We start from the raw sequence: 19,427 nt of genomic DNA on the forward strand, positions 1-19,427 counted from the left end.
AGTCCTTCAAGTTTAGTATGAAGTGACGTGATAACGAGCGACTGCTGGCCAAAAGCATCCGTTTCAGTCAGCTCATCATGACACATTTTTCCTCATACCATCTGTTTACTGAAACAAAACTACACAAAAGCTCAATCTCCTATTGAATGTACGGCGGTACCGGCATTGCACATTTTGGACTCTCTTTTTTTTTTGACACCCCCAGCAGCAAGTCCTCTACTAATAAGCCGACAAGTATGCTACAAAGAATGTCTTAAAAATGTCTGGTGCTGGAGAGGATATGGTGTGAAAAACCCTGCTGTGTGGTGTAGAAGGCATGATGGCACATATGCAGTAAAAAAAAAGTGATAAGAAACGTGGAGCGATAACTTGACATGAACTAATATAATATGTATTAAAGGTCCAGTGTATGAGATTTAGCGACATCTAGTGGTGAGGTTGTGAATTGTAACTAACCGCTTACTCCACGAAGCACTACGATGGCTGACACGGGACTAAGATGTCGTCACGTTTTAGCTTTGCAGAAAGAGATGACGTATAAAGGAACACGCTCTGTAGAGCAGTTTGTCCAGACTGTAAACAACATGGCGAAATCCATGTAAGGGGACCCGCAGTGTATGTAGATAGAAATAGCTCATTCTAAGATAATTAAAACATAACGCTTCATTGTGTAAGGTCTTTATACACCCTTAAGACATGAAATGTATATTATATATAATGGATCCTCCAAAAAATTACACGCTGGACATTTAAATAGACTTTAGTTGAAAACAACAATAAAATGTTTTACTGATTTAAAATGACATGATTTTATATGGATTAGATGACCTTTTAAATAATATATATGAATCTGATGGTGAAACAATGGCACAACATGCCATCACAAAAACATTTAAAGATCATTTACAAAGATATATACAAATCACAAATGTATTAGAAAAAATAACATTCTTATAATTTATTAACATTACAAAACATACAAAGCGTTTAACGTTTGTTGACCTGATGGGTTTGTAACGTTGCTAGTGCGAACAATCAACAGCATGTATAAATGTAAAAAAGCGAAGTGTCAAAAAATGTCCTGTTTCACTTTCACACCAAAGATACAGCATACAGATCTTTATCAAGGCATTATTTATATGCAGTTGCGACCCATTACACATTACCTCAATAATGCTCTGCTTGGTTTCTATCTTATCTAGTGTCTGGACTTTTAGAGACTGTAAAGATATTTGCACTAATATTTTTTGCATTGCATTCATTGAAGGATCATTGAATTTTGCACCTTTGATTACCTATGATGTCATCGCTTAAAGTGCTTGTGTGTGACAAGTGACTCATACTGAAAGAAAAATGTACATGCGATAAAGTGTTGTCTATGGATTTAGATTGTCATTCAAGACAGATATAAGAAACATTTGTATATTCTTTTCAAAGGGACAGTTCGCCAGTCATCATTTACTCACCCAAGAGCTGTTCCAAATCTGTGTACATTTCTTTGCTCTGTTGAACACAGTGAAAGATATTTGGAAGAATGCTTGTAACCAGACAGTTCTGTGGCACCATATAGGAAAAATGACAATGGTAGTCAAACGTGCCCCAGAACTGCTTCTCTTACATTCTTCGAAATATCTTCTTTTGCTTTCAACATAAAGACATTTACAAAGAAATTTTCCTACTATGGTAGTCAATGGTGACCAAGAACTGTTTGTTTTTTTCCAAACATCTTTCTCTGTGTTCGTCAGAACAAAGAAATTTATACAGATTTGGAACAACTTGAGGGTGAGTAAATGATGACAGAATACTCACTTTTGGGCTGAACAAACACGAATAAACACATTTATTTATTCATCAAATTAAATTTAAGGCAACTCAGAACTGATTATCATAAAGTAAAAACGTAAAGTTAGAGGGAAAATGCAACAAATTCTATAGCATGTCCAGTGGTCTACATAGGTTTAGTGCTGCTAGTGACTCATAGACTACACATTTCACTTTTAAGAAAAGCACAGTAAAGTTATAACCAATCGGGTTTGTTTCGCCTTTAAATAGGTCTTTAGATAAACTTAGTCAATGAGATAAAATAAGACAGAAGACAGAAGTAACTCAATCTAGGCCTACAGGTAGTCTTGCAACACCGAGTTAATTTTCACTAGAGGATGTGGTGTACAGCTATAAAAGACTAACAAAATATACTTTTAACTTCCTATTTTCTCACTGTACTTCTCTCGCATCTTTCAAGTGGTTACAGCATGTAAAAACAAATCGATGCCCTTTTACCGAGCCATCTCACAGCGAGAGTTATTGATCTTCACGAAAGACACTTAACACAACTTAATCACAACTTTGGTTTATGAAGCAAATCATAGTGATGCAAGATTACATTGTATTCAGGCCTGTTATGTAATTCAGTGAATCACTCGCTGGCTAGTCGTTGCTTTACGTGTCTGTACGTTGTGCAGCATGTCAGCGGCTCATCTGCGATTGATCATGAGCGGTGACTCATTGCTGCTGAGAAACCCCCCGCACAGCTTTCCTAGGCCACTGAAACTCAGTTTGTAGCCCCCTTTCACACTCACAAACCACAGCAGCCCATGTGGAGCTTTTCAGCCTGTGGCAAGTAGCACAGCTCGCACCTTTAGCCCGCCTCAGCCGTATGCAACGACAGAATCAAGATAAAAACTAGTGCTTGCTGTATACATTCAATTGTGGTAAATATTTTATGTTAAATAAATGAACTCAAAAAGCTTTGGTTTTTGTGATTTATTGTAAAAAAAAAAAATCAAGATGAGGATAGAACAACTAACATGTAATGCTACCTTAAAAAATGTTTTATAAAAGTTACAAAAAGAACGTCAATAAAACAAACGTGTGACTACAAATTATTGCAAATTGTAAATACGTTTACATTTAATAGTATCACATTTGATTGTTTTACAGTATATGAGTCATGGATCTTAAATTCGCAAAAATTCATTCTGTAAGCAAAGCTGATTTGAATTCAAAAGTGAATATGCAAATGTTATTTAATATGAATTTCAGATATCCCTGATAATTAGCACCAGAGCTAATGACTTGTCAACAGTTGTAGTTAACATGCATACAGTTGGCATATGAAGTCATTATTCAGAATGTACTGTATATAAATGCAAAACAAGCACACTGCATAATACATGGGAATAAACAATCTGTGGTTCATTGTATAAAATGAAGATCTATCTAGTAGCATATTGCAACCTGACTAACCTGAAAATAAGACTCTTATGACCAAGTTCAAATGACTATTGTCTATTCAAGTAGGCTAGTCATTAAAAACAGCCCCTAATATACAAATACAAAGATATATTTCACAATGCCTGATGATACCTCACAAACAATTCACATTTATTTGTATAACGCTTCTCACATGCATATCGTTTCAAAGCATCTTTGCAGAGAATGATTACCAGAGAAAACCGGAATAAGAGGTAATATACCACAAACAAGAATCGTCATTGTGTCAATAAAGAAAGATAAAAGGCAATGCTTAAATGACTTGCCACTCAATCTGATATTAAGGCAGCACAATTTGAACAAAGCGTCATCAATAAACACTTATTGTGAATATACGCATTGTGTGATAAGAAAACGACACACAATCAAACAGAATTGAAGCTTACAGCAAATGAACTTCAGTAGCACTTTATGTACAGTACATGTGCTTTATGTATATGTGTAGCTCAGCTGTTAATTCTGTGAAATGCATTAGCAACACTATTATGTTCATGGGTTTGATACCTAGAAAACACTCGTAGTCCTACTGAATGTCTGCTCTGGATGTCACTACGTTTTTTTAAACTCATGGTTGGCTCTAGCTTAATTTAAACCAGCAAGTGCATTTGTGCATATTTTAGCCAACCATGGATTGAAACAACCCAGCTTTTTTAAAGTTTCAGATTTTTAAGCACTTGAACAAGTTTATCGATGAGAACCAGGTGGTGTAGTTCTGACACTCACCAGCAGGGGCAAATGGAGCCATGTTGACCAAGACACTGGATATGTTTGGAATAAAACACTAGCTTACTATGTGCCCAATACATGCATGTAAGCATACTGTATGTACTGTGAAGAAAAGTCATATTTTATATAAGTATGCTGTTTAAAACACAGCTAATTCTCGAGTCAAATGTGATGTCACATGATTGAAATGTCACATGACACAGCCAAATGGATAAGACAAAATGGAAGTCTTATAAAATGACAAACATGCTGCATCCACCTGCGCAACAAATGCTTTCCAACATCCAACAAGAGAAAAGAGATGGTCAACAGAACTCCATCTGGAAACCATGGTGAGTTTTTCCAAAAATAGCTCAATAACTAAAATGATCATGAACATATTTGCGTAGATTTACCTGAGAGATAACTGTTTGATTATTTATGAAATATTAGGTAACTTAGAAACACACTTATGTTCTGGAAGAAACGTACAAACAATTTGTATCAGCTGAGAGTAGCAACCATTATAAATGAGGACAACCTGACTCTTTGAGGCATCAAAAATAACCATTTCAATGTCTGTGTGACTTCAGTTGGATCTTTCGCAAATATTTTTGATAAGCAACACAACAGTGAATCAGCTTGGCTGGAAAATAAAGACATGACGTGATTACAACAAATGACTCATTATTGACATTATTGACTATTATTATGACTAGTGAGTCGTTTTAGCCACGAGTCTCCTGCTTCACTGGGAAAATGTTAAATTTAGTGATGATGATGCTTAACAGCAATTAAAACTATTTGATATTGTTTTACTAAACTATGTTTTACCAGTTTTTATTGAATGCTTTAAGAGTAATCCTTGCTACATTTTGTTGGATCTCTTTGCAAACAATCCCTGATAGCACACATCTTGGAGACGTCTATTTGATGTCTGCATTTACTGTACATCTGCAAGGCGTATTTTTTTGATTGTTCGCAATCAAACGTCTCTGGGACGTTTCCTGTCAGATGTCATATAGACATCTAGAAGATGTTTGAAAGATGTTTATGATTTATAATATATAAAACAGCTTTTTCTAAGATGTTTATCAGACGTTTTTAAACCGCAGATGTTTTCCAGATCGTTAGAAGACATCTTACAGACGTACCAGTGCTATCTGGGAATATCACATCATTTCACGTCTTATATGATGAAAATGAGTAGTTGACAAATAATTGTGTAAATCTGTCCTATGATGTGACAGCAAACATTTTGAAATAAAACCCTGTGAGGATAAGTCTCTCGTATGCTATTTTTTATAATAATATAAATATTAATAATATAAATTAATATATTATTAACAGTTTGCTTTCTAAATTTTTGCTAAATCACACCATAAGACACATGCAATGTATATTTGTCAACTACCCGAACGCATCTTGAATAGAAATGTTCCGATATTTTTACTACAAAACAAGCCAATAATGCAAAAGCGTAAACATGACTTTTTTTCAGTTTTGCTTTTCAATCTGATACATACACTGGGGTCGGCGAAGCAGATTTAGCACCATTGTCTGTGCGTTGCATCTTCAATCTGAGTTTGTGAGGTAGCGCGGCAGTACAATCCGCCGGCACCTGCTGTTCACCCTCCTCGTCAGACAAGATCCTGTGATTCGCTGGATGAAGCAGGGGTCGCCCCGCCCAATGACCGGTTGGCGGAGCGAGGTGTGGAGAAAAGAGTAAAGGTGCTGTTGTTGGAGAATGGAGGTTGGGGAGGTCTAGTAAGTATGGGTAATTTCTTCGTATAGCCACGGGGTGCGTGGGCAGAAATGCCGACCCAGGGTGGGTACCGAGACACACGGGTGGTTGCTGGTTTCCAGAAAGGTTGGAAGACTCCCTATCTTGTCTTTTACCCCAATAGAAATCTTTGTCTGAGCAAGAAACCAGAGATTGTGGAGCCAAGGTAGGAAACGTATGAGACCGGGCCCTCTGAGGTGAGGAGTAAGGTGACCTGGGATTCAGCACTCCGCACTGAAGCTTCAGAGCCAACAGCTCTGCTCGCAACCGAGCGTTTTCCTCGCTCAACGAAACCAACCGCGTCTCCAACATGTAGTCGCTGACCCTTCGTTTCTCTCGCGAACGTTTGGCCGCTTCGTTGTTCTTGCGCCGTTTCTCCCAGTACATCGCGTCTTTCTTCTCCTCCGGGATGAATTCTCGTTTGCGACGCATGGCCAGACCTCTGGGAGACATCTCCTCCTCCACGTCAGATTCCCATCTCACTCTTGAGAAAGCGGACTCCATGTTCGTCAGCCTCGGCCAGGTGCACGACTTTCTGGTTTTGAGCAATACGCACCTGTTTTTTGTCCTGTATGTGGTATCTACAGTAGGTAGTCAGATATTAGTCCCGAGTTTGCTTCTCAGTCATGCTGTCACCAGCTCCTTAACCTACAATGAAAGTGCACAGTTATTTCCTTTGCAGGTGCACTGTTGGTTTATTCGTTTGTCATATTAAGCCAAATGTCATCAACATAAATTGCAAATTGCTTCCCCATTATTTTAATAAAAGTCTTAATCTTTACCTGACAAAGACTAGTCGGCTTACAGGTGCCTCGCACTTTGTCTTATAATTCACAGGTTGCCTTCCTGTAATGTTCTGGTAATGATCATTAGGGATAAAAATAGCTAAAACCTTTTCCTTGTTGTGGTTTTCTGTGGTTGAACATTGCTAGTCACTCATGCACTTGCATCTTGCGGTCAACACAGTTATATGCCATTATGATATTAACAATTTTTGTACATTTTCACTATTGAAAGATCTTAATTGTAACTTGCTTGTTTGCAATTGTTAATAATGTCGATGGTTCAACCGGTCTTGTGAAATGTGGAGGAAACCATTGACCAAAGCCACATGAAAGCCTTGCAATGAAGTGACTACGAAGCGTTGTATAGCATCGCAATACAATGTTGAATGTTGGGGGTGTTCGCTGCATCCCAGACACTGTTACACTTGGGATGACTCAGACATGTTGGGAACCATGTCTTCCCACTCTGGGTTTCATAAGCCCCCACGCTGTCTGATGGTCTGTTATTTTGTGGGTTACCAGTGGAAGAATGATGGAATGAGTGTGTCTATGCTACAGACTGACTTCCCCTCAGATGTCATTGAGACATTGTTAGCTTTCTCTGTACTGACACACGTAACTGTTCATTTTAATTATTTTTTTATTTAAAAATATGTAAATCATAATCTTCAAAACTAACTTTGGATTATGGTTTAAGCCTTTTTTATGATAAACCTGAACCAAATTAGTCCCAAGGTCATTTTTTTTGTGGCTGTATGGAGTTGTCACACGTTTAAGCACTGAAATGTAATAAATGTAATGTGGTTTAGGCTTCCCAAAGCTTAAAGGGATCATTTATTACTTTTAACTTTGTTTATATTCCAAACCTGTACAACTTTTTTCCTCTGCAGAACACAAAAGGAGATATTTGGAAGAATGTTGGTAATCAAACAAAATTGGCCCCCATTGACTTCCATTGTATGAACACAAAACCACATTTCTCCAAATATCTTATTTTGTGTTTTACGGAAGAACAAATCATATACAGGCCTTAAACAAGATATGGGTGAATAAAGGATGACAGAATTTTCATTTCACTATCCCTTTAATAGCCTTACTGTGTGCAAATAAATTCCAGTATTTCAACAGCAATCTTTAATACAGTTCGCAATTTATTTGACTAACCCTCAACTTCCCTTGTTCACGTTGCCCACACTCACTGCGGTTTCTCTTTCTCTCCCCAGAAAACCTTTCCCCAAGTTTACGAAGTGTCTGTGTTTTCGTGCAGACTAACCACATCCTACTCATCCCTTACTTTTACCTGACATTTATGTGGTATGGGAATCTGGTCTAAGAGCGTGACACAGATGCTAACCACAACACAAAACAAACAGACTGTTGGGCCAAGCCACGAGCCAGCGAAACATTGTTTGATAAACACAGCGTGTGTGCACGAAAGTAATACTGAGAAGGGGATGAACTGTGGATGCTCAATAAAACCACAGCTATGAGACAGATGCCGCAGCGTGATGCTACACTGAACGGTGTGCATGTATTTATGTGCATTCTTAACTATAATGTATAACCAAGAGTTTGGTTGGGTTCAAAACTATTTTGTAAGCTTATGGAGAAAAAGAATAGTGTTAAAGTTATAGGTAAGGTTTTATGGTTTATATCTGTGTAAATGCATCAAAAGACATTGGTCCCCATTGACTTCCATTGTATGGACACAAAACCTCAAAGGTATTTCTCAAAATATCACCCGGACACTCGGTGCACTGGAAATGCTGCGGGTGCCATGTTCTGCCGAGACGCGGGAATTCATTCAGCGCGAGCATCACGATAGATGGCTAGCAGCTAGCCATGAGTGTACATCGGTTGTACACTCATTATTAGGATGCATCATGGGATTGAATGAGTGCACTCAATAATGTCCACTATGAATTCGGACACCACTAAAAATGGATGTCCCCTCAAATAGTGCACTATATTAGGGTATAGGGGGCTATTTCGGACACAGCCTGGGTCCCCATGTGAATTGTGTCCGCTAAGGACCCAATTTAGTAGGTAGTTGTAATGCCTGATCACAAAGTTGTTATCGCGATATGTTGTTGTATGGCTAACTGAAGCTGCGTTAGCTTCTAGCGAGCTAAATACGTTGGGTAAAATAAAAGCATTATATATATATATATATATATATATATATATAGCATGTTAAAATTTAAGTTTACGAAAAACATATGAGCATATAAGCTTGATGTAACATACACGCCAGTATTTCTGGATCAACATCTACTTAAACAAAAAACATCACTTTTGATATTTTACAATTACTATGGTTTTATTATAGTAAACTAAAACAGTAAGAACGAGATTTGTTTGATTTCACATCCCGCCTCGATTGTGTACTTTTATATGAAGCATTTAGTGAAAAAGACAATAATGGTCATTTTAACAAAGTACTAGCGACATAAATCGTAATGTAATTTCGTAATTACAATTAATAATTAATGTAATCACAATCAGGCGCTAAAAAGAGTACCCGTTAGAAGTTCTTTTAGGCAACAGAATCACGTGGGGTCATAAAGGGGACGATTTCAAGAGGGGACTCGATTTGTAATGACAACTGTCGGTGGAAAACAATGGAAATGGTGTCGCAGGAGCACGCTCAAAACACTATTAAAACAGCTCTTGTGAATAGTTTTCACACCCGCGATGTATTACACAGTGGGAGGATGAAGTGGCAGACGCTTTTATCCAAAGCGACTTAGGCCGGATTCACATTTCGCGTCTTTTCCGCGCGCATATTCGTTATTTTAAATGTAGACGCGCGGAAATAGGGGTCGACGCGGTCGTGACGCGCATGCGGTGCGACGCACTCTTTTTTTTCAGGCGCGTCGGCGCCGCATCGAGATGAAAAAATCTCAACTTTTCAGAAAGGCGAAAGCGCACCGCAGGTCATGTGACAAGAACCAACCAGCCAATATAGACAAGCTCTATGAAGATGGAGACACAGATGAGCGCAGCATAACTAAATCTAGTAGCAGAGTTATTGCGAGGTATTTTCAGTGCATATAATCCAAATATCCTTTGTTTATACCTCCTCGTCTCAACGGCTATCGTGGCCCATGGTTGCTTAGCAACGACAGACGCTCTGCGTGCGCAACTGCCGGAGCGCTTTGTAAAAAAGGAGAAAGCAGCACGTCTCGCGTTTTGCGCGCGGTTTTAGACGCGAAATGTGAATCGAGCCTTACATTGCATTATACTATATATTGTTTCTTAGTATGTGCAATCCCCTGGTATGGAACCCATGACCTTGGCATTGTTAGCGCCATGCTCTAACCACTGAGCCACAAGAAAAATATCACTTTATTTACTTTATTTTATGCAACCTCGCGACGCATATGGAATAACCGTTTTATAAAAGCAATAAGCCCCGCGAAGCAGTGGGTTACAGTGCATTTATAACAGCTTAGGGCGTTGTGGTAAATAGCATCTAACTACTATTCTACTTAATCCAAAGAAAATACAGCTATTTCGGTTAGTGTAAATAGCACATCGCTAAGAAATGCTGCTATTTTCTCTTAGTGTAAACCAAACCTACTGCTATTTAAACGTAGTGTAAATAGCATCTATTGCTAGCTGCTGCCTTAATAGTTGGTTATATCTTTAATCTCCTCTCGAACCTCTGACAGTCTGCTCAGAGAAGTTGTAAATCACAACTGTCAATCATAACGACACGCCCTGTTTTTATAGCATCAAATTAATAGCTAAAATCAAACTTATCACAAAAACGAACAATTGAACATATTTCAGCGCAATAACAACTACCTTAAATGATCAAAACCATCTTTCGGAAAATTTACCAGGAACTGTAATTTATTTTTATTTTGACTCAAGTCCCATTCGTTTACATGGAGGGGGTGGGGTTTATGACCTGTACTGCAGCCAGCTACCATCAAAGAGCCCGCAGCTACACTTTTCAGGACGTAAAATAGAAGTGAATGGGTATCACCGTTGTGTTTTGCACAAGAAAGAAAATCATACAGGTTTGAAATGACAAGACGGTGAGTAAATCATGAGAAAACAAAGTTTTCATTTTTGGGTGAACTATCACTTTACACATCATCATGGACAACCTTGACCCTTAAGACATCAACTAACTTTTAGCCTTTGATCATCCATTTTTTCCCATGGGTAAATGGAATTGTTACACCTACCTTGATATAACCAGTGTTTGATTGTAGACAACTTTTTTTTTTAAATAATGGTGTGGGTCATGCTAACCACATAGTGACACGTTGTACTACTCCAAAACTCAACTAATTCTCTGTATTAGTCAAACATACTTGGAGATGTGTGAAAACAAGCGCTAGAACAAACGTTTAGGTGTCAGCTTGTTAAAGGGGTGGTTTGTTAATAAAGCTTGTCATGGTGTCGCTCGCACAAGCTTTTCCACATCGACACCATTGCTGGTCCCTTTCAAACGTAAAGTGTGTTGCATCTTGTGTTTCCAAAATGTATGCCTGGTTACTGAGTTGGTACTAAGCATGTCATCCAGTACATCTTATAATAGTTTGCAAATAAAACAATAAAAGTTTTTCAACGTTAAACCGACAGATGTTTTTGTTGCGGGAGGCACTTCAGTTTTTGATGTGCATCCTCTGGGGGAATGCACCTGTAATACGATTAAGCCGAGTTTGTTATTTGTGAGACGTTTAGTTGTCTGCCAGTCAGCTAATGCGGACACATGCTCGAAACACTGATATGTTAAAAGTTTAGGTGTGGTAATGGTGACACTTGCTCTGCAGCTATAAATATAACCTCTGTCTGCTGTGTCGCTGTGCCACAATCCTTCACACAAACACACAATCATATATACGCTTCCAAAGTATAAAAAAGTGTTGTTGTTCTCGTTTGCCTCTTCCTGTGTTAAGCATGTAATAAGACATTGTCATTAAAACAAAAACGCAATGAAACATTTGAAATACAATGCTTCGCAGGTTAACGTGTATGAACATGAGTCGCAAAATGTATAGTTTACATGCTCGAAAAGTTGCTTTTGATAAACGTGTCTGACGTATGCATAAAATGTGATTGATTTACAAAAGACCTCAAAATGTATTTGAAAACCTAACACACACTTGAGTAAAATGTCACTGCGTTAAACAACAAAATATCAAATTAAAGGGACAGTTCAAGCAAAAGTAAGATTGATGTCATAATTTATTCACCTTCATGTTATTCACTTTCTTTCTTCTGTAGAACACAAAGGAAGATATTTTGAGAAATGTCTGAGTGGTTTTGTGTCCATACAATGGAAGTCAATGAGGCCAATGATGTTTGGTTGCCGACATTCTTCAAAATATCTTCTTTCGTGTTCTGAAGAAGAAAACCAATCATACAGGTGCACTTTACAGTATTTCAAAGAACACGCTTTTGAAGCAATTTGTTAATACTCTTTCATCTCAGCACTTTTTAGTTGTCAAACATTAGCGGAATATTCAGTAATGCACTTTAACTACACCTGAAGTCACTTTTTTTAAGAGACTGGTGTGAACATGAGGGGGAAATTACATCATTCTGGTTTAAATATGACCTCAGATCAGATTACAGTAGGTAAAAGTCATTAGGTGAAAAATAAAGTGAGCTTCGAGAAAAGGCCTAGCATCATTTGTTTGCCTATACCACTTGGTTTTGTCATCAAATGCAGTGAAATTCTCATTTCATGTGTTATTTAAGTGTTCACTGTATGTGTATAAATACAGTATATACCGTATATGAAGAGAATTAAATTTATAATCTGGTAACAATGTTCATTTAATAGTTAGAAGGCCACACGTCCTCCTGAGGCTTAGGCGAACCATGCACCTGCTGCCTACAAACTCTCTGATATGGTGCTTTTCAGTAACTTCTCCTTTTTTGTCAACTATTTATTTCACTATCCTCGAGCCACCTGCTTTTCTGTACACGTTTATTTCCTGGCTTATGGTTTTGGTTTTGTCCTTAGTTGTTATGCTGTATGTTTTTTATATTTAGAGGCTCAGATGTTTGTACGGAAAATAACGTCTACTTGCAAAAAAAAAATTCCTTGAAAGTGTAAAGCTGTTGCTATTTTTTTTATAGAGGTTTCATGTCTGTAGATAGTTTTTTTTAAGTTTCTGTAAATATCTGTAATGTTTTCTGTACAATACTATATTGTATACTGTGTATATTGTATATACAATACAGTATATCTATACGGTAGTGGAGTCTGTACTGTAAATCTGAGACCACATTGAAAAAATGAGGATTTAAAAAAAAAAGTGTAATTTACACTTGTAGAAAAAAGAAAAAAAAAATTTGTTTGAGATATTCAAGATTGATCTTTGTTTCCATCAAAAAGATGGAATGCCAGCTCGAATGCTTGCTGTACCAAATACTTACATACCAAAAAATTTTTAAATTTTAACTTATATTGTTAAAGTAATAATATAATTTGTTATGAAAATAAATAAATGTAAACAAATACAAAATGTAAGCATTTTTACCATTGGTCTGACTTTTGGCTCACACTCTGTGTTGGCTGGGAATTGTCTTTAGCGTTACATGCACACAATCGTAACTCAGTAGTTTTTTTGCGTAACACTAAACGAACCACAGTTACCAGAAATGTAATTTGTGTATTGGGTTTGAATATATGTCAACAATTATACAATCTTCCGCTGAAATCATTGTAGATTATCATTGTAGATGACTAGACACCACAGATCTCCTTATACTACCCACATTTACCACCTTCACAAGATCTGATTCTCACTTTTGAACTTATTACAGGTTTCTATAACAACAACTTTACATGTACAATTACAAATATGATTTGATTTACTCTGCTCATCTTTGGGGTCTTGTATGAAAATCTTTACCAATGTAACCATTACGTTATTTTTTTTTACATTTTTTAAACAATACGTGAAGAATGACAAAAATTGACTGTTAACGTAGACCGTGCAGAATGTGCTATGACTAATCGCATATTTCCCTTATATAAGACAGATTTAGGCAGATCATTTATTGATTAATTTAATATACGTTTAATTCAAAGAATGGAGTATCTGATGATTAAAAGGTTGCGTCTGAAATTAGTTTTTGTGATCTTTAGTTATGTATGTCAGCTACCAAGCACATTTAATGTGAAGTCGTACCGCTTATCCGATGAGTCTTACCTTGCAGTTCTGCTTTTAAAACTATACTGTTCATTCAAAAATACACGAAACCTCAAATGATTTCATTATATTTCAAGAAAAGGTTTAGTATACATCAGCAAGGTGTTTGTTCGTGTGAAGGCCCTTGTTACGAAAGCATAAAACTTGTAAGCCAACGCCATGTTTTTGTGCTTGATGCCACGTATGTCAGTTTCTACAGAAATTTACTTCATTATAACTTTACACTGTACATTCATACATATTGATAAACATAAAAAATAAGTTTCTTACCTTCTCAGCTTCTAACAGCCTTGTCGGATCACCCGATGCTGACATCACTGAGGATGTTTATCTTACTGGAACCCACCGACTGTGTGACCCGAGTGTCTCACCTGCCGTGGAGTGTCAATTTAAAGACTGTTCTCTGACTCGTGGCCGGTCTTTGGTGTAAAGTGTGATTAAAAGTCAGAGACTGCCTTTTCGACTCTTATGAGATCAGTTCTGCCCACAAGCCCCTGTACGTGTACACTACCAACACAGAGGAAAAATCTCTATGCAATGGCCAACATGGCCTTTTATACGTGCGTGGGTGTGGGTGCCAGTGGGTGTATGTGTGCCTTTGTGAATGAGGTGCAAAAAAGGGGACAGATGTTAAAGTATTACAGGTTGCATTTCTGATGGGCAGCCACTGAAGTGCTTGTGTATCAAACGAAGGTATTCATTATGTCCTCTATTGGTTCCCAGAGCTCTCCCAAATTCAATATGAAGAAAAATGGTTGATAAATGAGCATGAGTAACAACCGATTCTTAATTTTCATTTGTGCTGAATATTTGATTATGTGAATATTTGGCTACATCTTAGCTTGTTCCTGTTTAAATAAGTAAACAATTATGTTGTGTGATCTGTGTTTTGCTCTTTGTTTGCTTATACATATTTTAATTCAGGTGTGTGTTTTTTACAGTCAGAACAACTTAATACTGTGGTCTGATTCTGGCAGTGTGAGGCACGTTGTGAATTTTAAGGGACAGCGCGCCCCCTGCTGCCACTTCGTTGTGTTGCATTCTAATCGAGCTGTAATGTAAACGGTAAGCTTTCTTTATTTCTTTATGTACGTCTGTATTTATTTATATTTGACTGATAATTAAATATAAACTGCAAGTTTTATTTACTCGTTTATTTATTTTTAACTGATAATTATTACGTATGTTTTATACATAATGCGCATTTGTAACCAAAGAACAAATATTTATAAATCTACATCTGTTCTCTACGAGCGGTTTGAAGACGGAATCTTGTTTTGTGATAGATTTCGCTTTCTTAAAACCCATCCTAACTCACTCTCCATCTCTTGGGTGTTTACCATTTAATATACAACAGTTTTCTGATGGTGTTCGTATATCAGAATAAATACTCTTCACAGTATTAAAATGTAATATTATAGGTGATAGTAAATTAATAATGTAGTAGCCTAATAATTATTATTGTAAGTCCGTTTTTAAAAAGGGGAAAATGACGTTATTAAGTTTAGCCTGATTCCCTTACGAAAATTAACCGTATTTTTTGTGGTAAAAGTGTAGTAGCGTTTTATTAGGCTATCGTTATATTTTGTTGTAATTGTTTTATTAGCCTACAAATTTAATTATTGATGAGGCACCGAACAAGCTCTCTCTCTCTCTCTCTCTCTCTCTCTCTCTCAAAAACAAGACATAATACACCAAATATAAAGATTGTTCAAATGCAAAACGAAAGCAAAAAGATTTAGAGCTCTATACCGTACTGTATGTTAAGCGTTCGATGTCTTTTCTTCTCCACACTTAACACTTTAAGGCACAAGTAGCCTACATCCACTCTGAAGCGTGAACATGCGGTGAAGCCTCAGTTCAATCAGATAGACCCCAGCCTGAAACCAGCTCTTCATTTGATCTGCTTCGTGAGAACTAATCATTATTAAAACTTCTTTACATGAACTGCAAGAATATCACATAGTTTGAAACGTTTTCATTTGTATAATGCGCAATATTTATTTGCTATAACCTAAATTATAGGTATATAATAATTACGTACAAACGAATATCAAGTTTAAGTTCGACTGTGTTAGTTTGACCGTTTTGTGACCACGTGACTTGTTATCCATTTAGTCTTCATAGTCTTCGTTATGCGCATGCGTATCAATTAAGGCGCTGTTATAAGTCGTGAGCCGAATTCGCCTACTTCACAAAATGGCGACCGACTGCAGTCATAGCCATTCATTCGTTCATTCAGCTTGTTTTCTCACAGGCATTCATTTTATTTTCCAAAAACTAATGTAGCATATGTTGTCGGATTTATTCATGGTTTACTGGGAGATGTAAAAATAGGGAAAACAAACATTACAAAAACATTGTTTTTTGAGCGATTTATTTATTATCAAGGTGTGATATATTTTAGACAAATCAGCATAAAGGGAGCGCTACATGCCTAACATCTTCTGGTCTCCGCAACTGTTCTGTGTAGTGAATGGAGCTAGAGCATTGACCGGACAAGCGTTCACCCTACTTCCGGTTTGTACACGTCACGCTGTGAAATGGGTCTATTCACTCAGTTGTAATAGCAAATAAAAATGGACTAAATGGTTTCAGATTAACTTCAATTTATATGCAGAAGGCTATGCAAAAGAGAGTAAAATAACTACTTTTTTTATTAGAAGCAGAAAACAGATTTTTTTTGCTACTGCTGCATGAAGCGATTCAATCACACATCACTACATTAAGCATTTATAGCAGACTGTTATCACATGTTCGTGTTTGAACAGCACGGCCGCTGTATTACTTAAGAGTTCTCTGCATTTCAGGTTACTCGTAGCTGTGAGATCTCAGCAGATACTGCAGCACGCTGAACCTGCTGTTGAAGTTCCAGAGGGACCTCGCTCCTGTTGTCAGTGGCCAGCTGGGATGAAGCGGAGATGGGCGTAGGGAAGATGAGGCCCAGGGTAACATCTGGTTGTGGTGGTGAGTAGCGGGATGGCTTATTCCGGGGAGCAACCAGCTGTGCGTCAGATGGGGAGGGGGCGGTGAGGGGGAACGTAAAGCTCTCTGGGCTCTCTGGGTTGGAAACGGTTGGGGGTTGCTTGGTGGGTCGTTGCTTGAGGAGACCTCCGCAGGGTTCTGTTCAAATGAGTCATTATTGAGCACAGACTGTTCGGATAGCTTGTCGTTCATGTGGCGGCCTTGTGAAGGTGCACTGGTGTTTTTATTAGGCATCTTTGAGGTGGAGATGAATTGAGAGGGGCCACTTGATGGACCAGAGCAGGGCTCATGATGTGGCCAACACTGGTACCTCTCTGACCGTTCTGCCAAAAAAGAAGCGTTCGTACCAGCCAGACCCCACTTGAGATGGGACGAAACAGGGACGTGGAAGGGCATCATGGCATGGTGTGGATGATCCAGACTTCGTCCAATCCCCATGTGATACTGCAGACTCAACACCTCCGCTCTGAGCTGTGCGTTCTCCTCGCTGAGTGCTAGAAGTTGACCTTCCAGCATGAAATCGTTCAGCCGTCGCTTCTCTCTGGAGCGATGGGCAGCCTCATTGTTTTTTTGACGCTTGACCCAGTACAATGCGTCTTTTTTCTCGTCGGGGGTCATCTCTCGCTTGCGACGTCTGCTGGGCATGAGGTTATTGTGGTACGACTGCAGGCGGAACAGTCGACGTGCTAGTAGGGATGGCCTGTTGAGTGGCAGAGGACTTTGTAGATTTTCTGGTTCATCTTCGCTTGCCAGGATCTCACCCGTGGAGGACGGAAGACAAAGATGTTCAACGCCTTCTATGTTGGCCATTGTACTGGACAGATAGAGGGTGGCATTACCAAAAATCACACACAGTATCAAGCTTCAAAAGATTCCCAACAATCTATTTTGCATTTCTGTTTTCAGAATACAGACGTTTATTGTTGAGAAAGCCATAATTACATTATTAAATACATTTGGAAACTGTTTTGCATGTTTATACTGCTCTTTAGAATAGAAAAACTCATTTTTTATTATTCTTCTTTTTTTTACTCCTTGTCAACTAATGCTGTGCATAGTGATGTTTCCTGTGAGATGTATAAAATAAAAATAGATGTGAGAAGTTTGTAAGGGTGTTCTATGCAACATCTTTACGCAAAAATCATGTTTGATCATTAAGATGCACGATTATTGGTTTGCGTAAAAAAACTTTCGGCAGAAATCACATATCTATGGTCAGTGTAATCGACCTGCATCATTTGCTTAAAACGGAAAATTCCATCTTTAACTTTTCTGTGACGCTTGAAACTCATATGACATTGAACTGTGTTAAACTGTGTGCTTAGGACAATTGTATTTAGTCAGAAATATCAGGTCAGGGCAAGTTGTCACTTGTGTTGTAAAACTACTTATAATATTTGTTGGCGAAAACAATTATTTGATATTTTGTATACTAGTTTCTTTCTATATACTTTCTGTTTTTTTTGTTTCACCTTTTTTTACTATTTCAATTTACACGAAACATATAATAGCCTGTTTAATAGCACGCTTTCTTGTGACAACATGCCCCAACAGTGATGCAAAAGGTCAACTTATGCTCAATGAGCTGTGTGTTTTATCCTGTGCAATAACACAGTGGAAACATTCACTAGCTTTTATGTAGCCAAGACTTTAAAGCCTGTACAAAAATTGACTTTTAAAACACAACCTACTTTGACAAATATAGACTATATAGTAAAAAGTTTGACAGCTGTATAGCCCTGATCTCCCTAAGCTCTAAAAACTGCATGAGAGCCTCAACATTTAAAGAAATGAAGATGCGCAAAGCCTTTTGAAATATTCTCGGTGAGGTTTTACAATGACTGAAGAGCTTAGTCTGAAGACTGCACAACAATTTAAAGTTCTTAACTTTAAAGAAATAGAAACCTCAAAGACACATTTAAGAATAAATTAATCAGAGTTTATTTGCAAAATGTACAGAATGTAGATTAATAACTATTCTTTTGTAAAATCTTTTAATGTTGGAATGTTGGCGATGGAAGATAAAGTGATATTTAAAACACAATAAACACATTACGAGAATCTAAATTGAACTAATACAATTATTGCAGAATGATTTTGTGCCTAATGGACATTGCATGAATGACATTTATGAAGTCACACAATACTGTATATTTTTCCTTGATAATATACAGTATATTCTATATGCGTGAAAAAGTCTTTTACCTAAGGAGGGGTGTAAAAAATGTCTTACCTTGCCACAGGATTCAGGCTAACTATAGTTGCTTTAAATGATACAGCTTGAAAGAAAAAGTCTTTGGTTGGAAAAATACTCAGACTCAAACACAACCAACCAATGAAAGGCAAGATGGCACATGACAATGCATCTGTGATATGCCTACTGCATGAAAGGAGCAATACTATGTGAGGACCACATCTTCCTTCCTCAGAGATGGAGGCGGAGACTTAGACACAACTCAAACTAGTGGCTTACAAAACAAGAATAAAATACTTTTTTTACCAACACACTCACCGATGTTCAGCAGCTTGATGTTGTGTTTATTTTATTGTCACATTTCGTTTTGTTTCGTCCTCAGTAGTCACAAACGCTCACACTGTCTTGTTTGTATATTAATTCGCGTACACATAATTTAAAATTAATTATTTAAATTGGTTTCACTAAATAACAAAATTGACATCTCTCTCTTATAGTTCCATCACCGTTTATTAAAC

General features: G+C 37.5%; 3 protein-coding genes across 3 annotated transcripts in view; 1 reads left to right on the top strand and 2 right to left on the bottom strand.

The window, feature by feature from the left end:
• Positions 1 to 2,835: 2,835 nt before the first annotated feature.
• nfil3-4 (nuclear factor, interleukin 3 regulated, member 4) lies at positions 2,836 to 14,660 on the bottom strand. Its single transcript, XM_057325651.1, has 2 exons — positions 14,001 to 14,660; positions 2,836 to 6,409 (listed from the first exon to the last, which is right to left on the bottom strand). Exon 2 carries the CDS (start codon positions 6,263 to 6,265, stop codon positions 5,489 to 5,491), a length of 777 nt encoding a protein of 258 aa, XP_057181634.1. The 5' UTR covers positions 6,266 to 6,409; positions 14,001 to 14,660; the 3' UTR covers positions 2,836 to 5,488.
• The window catches only part of atp8b3 (ATPase phospholipid transporting 8B3), a 34,050-nt gene continuing 23,713 nt past the window's right edge, over positions 9,091 to 19,427 (top strand). Inside the window, exon 1 of the mRNA XM_057325648.1 lies at positions 9,091 to 9,218. The gene's annotated coding sequence lies outside the window, so the exon portion shown is untranslated. The remainder of the gene's footprint in view (positions 9,219 to 19,427) is intronic.
• On the bottom strand, positions 15,083 to 19,195 carry si:dkey-172o19.2 (uncharacterized). The gene is made up of 2 exons (XM_057325650.1): positions 18,949 to 19,195; positions 15,083 to 17,529 (listed from the first exon to the last, which is right to left on the bottom strand). Exon 2 carries the CDS (start codon positions 17,523 to 17,525, stop codon positions 16,542 to 16,544), a length of 984 nt encoding a protein of 327 aa, XP_057181633.1. The 5' UTR covers positions 17,526 to 17,529; positions 18,949 to 19,195; the 3' UTR covers positions 15,083 to 16,541.

Source organism: Triplophysa rosa, linkage group LG25 (genome assembly GCF_024868665.1).
Source record: "Triplophysa rosa linkage group LG25, Trosa_1v2, whole genome shotgun sequence".
NCBI lineage: Eukaryota > Metazoa > Chordata > Actinopteri > Cypriniformes > Nemacheilidae > Triplophysa > Triplophysa rosa.

What these genes read in the sequence shown, in the direction of transcription:
- si:dkey-172o19.2 (XM_057325650.1), bottom strand. Translation starts at nt 17,525, where the DNA reads ATGGCCAACATAGAAGGCGTTGAACATCTTTGTCTTCCGTCCTCCACG.
- nfil3-4 (XM_057325651.1), bottom strand. Translation starts at nt 6,265, where the DNA reads ATGGAGTCCGCTTTCTCAAGAGTGAGATGGGAATCTGACGTGGAGGAG.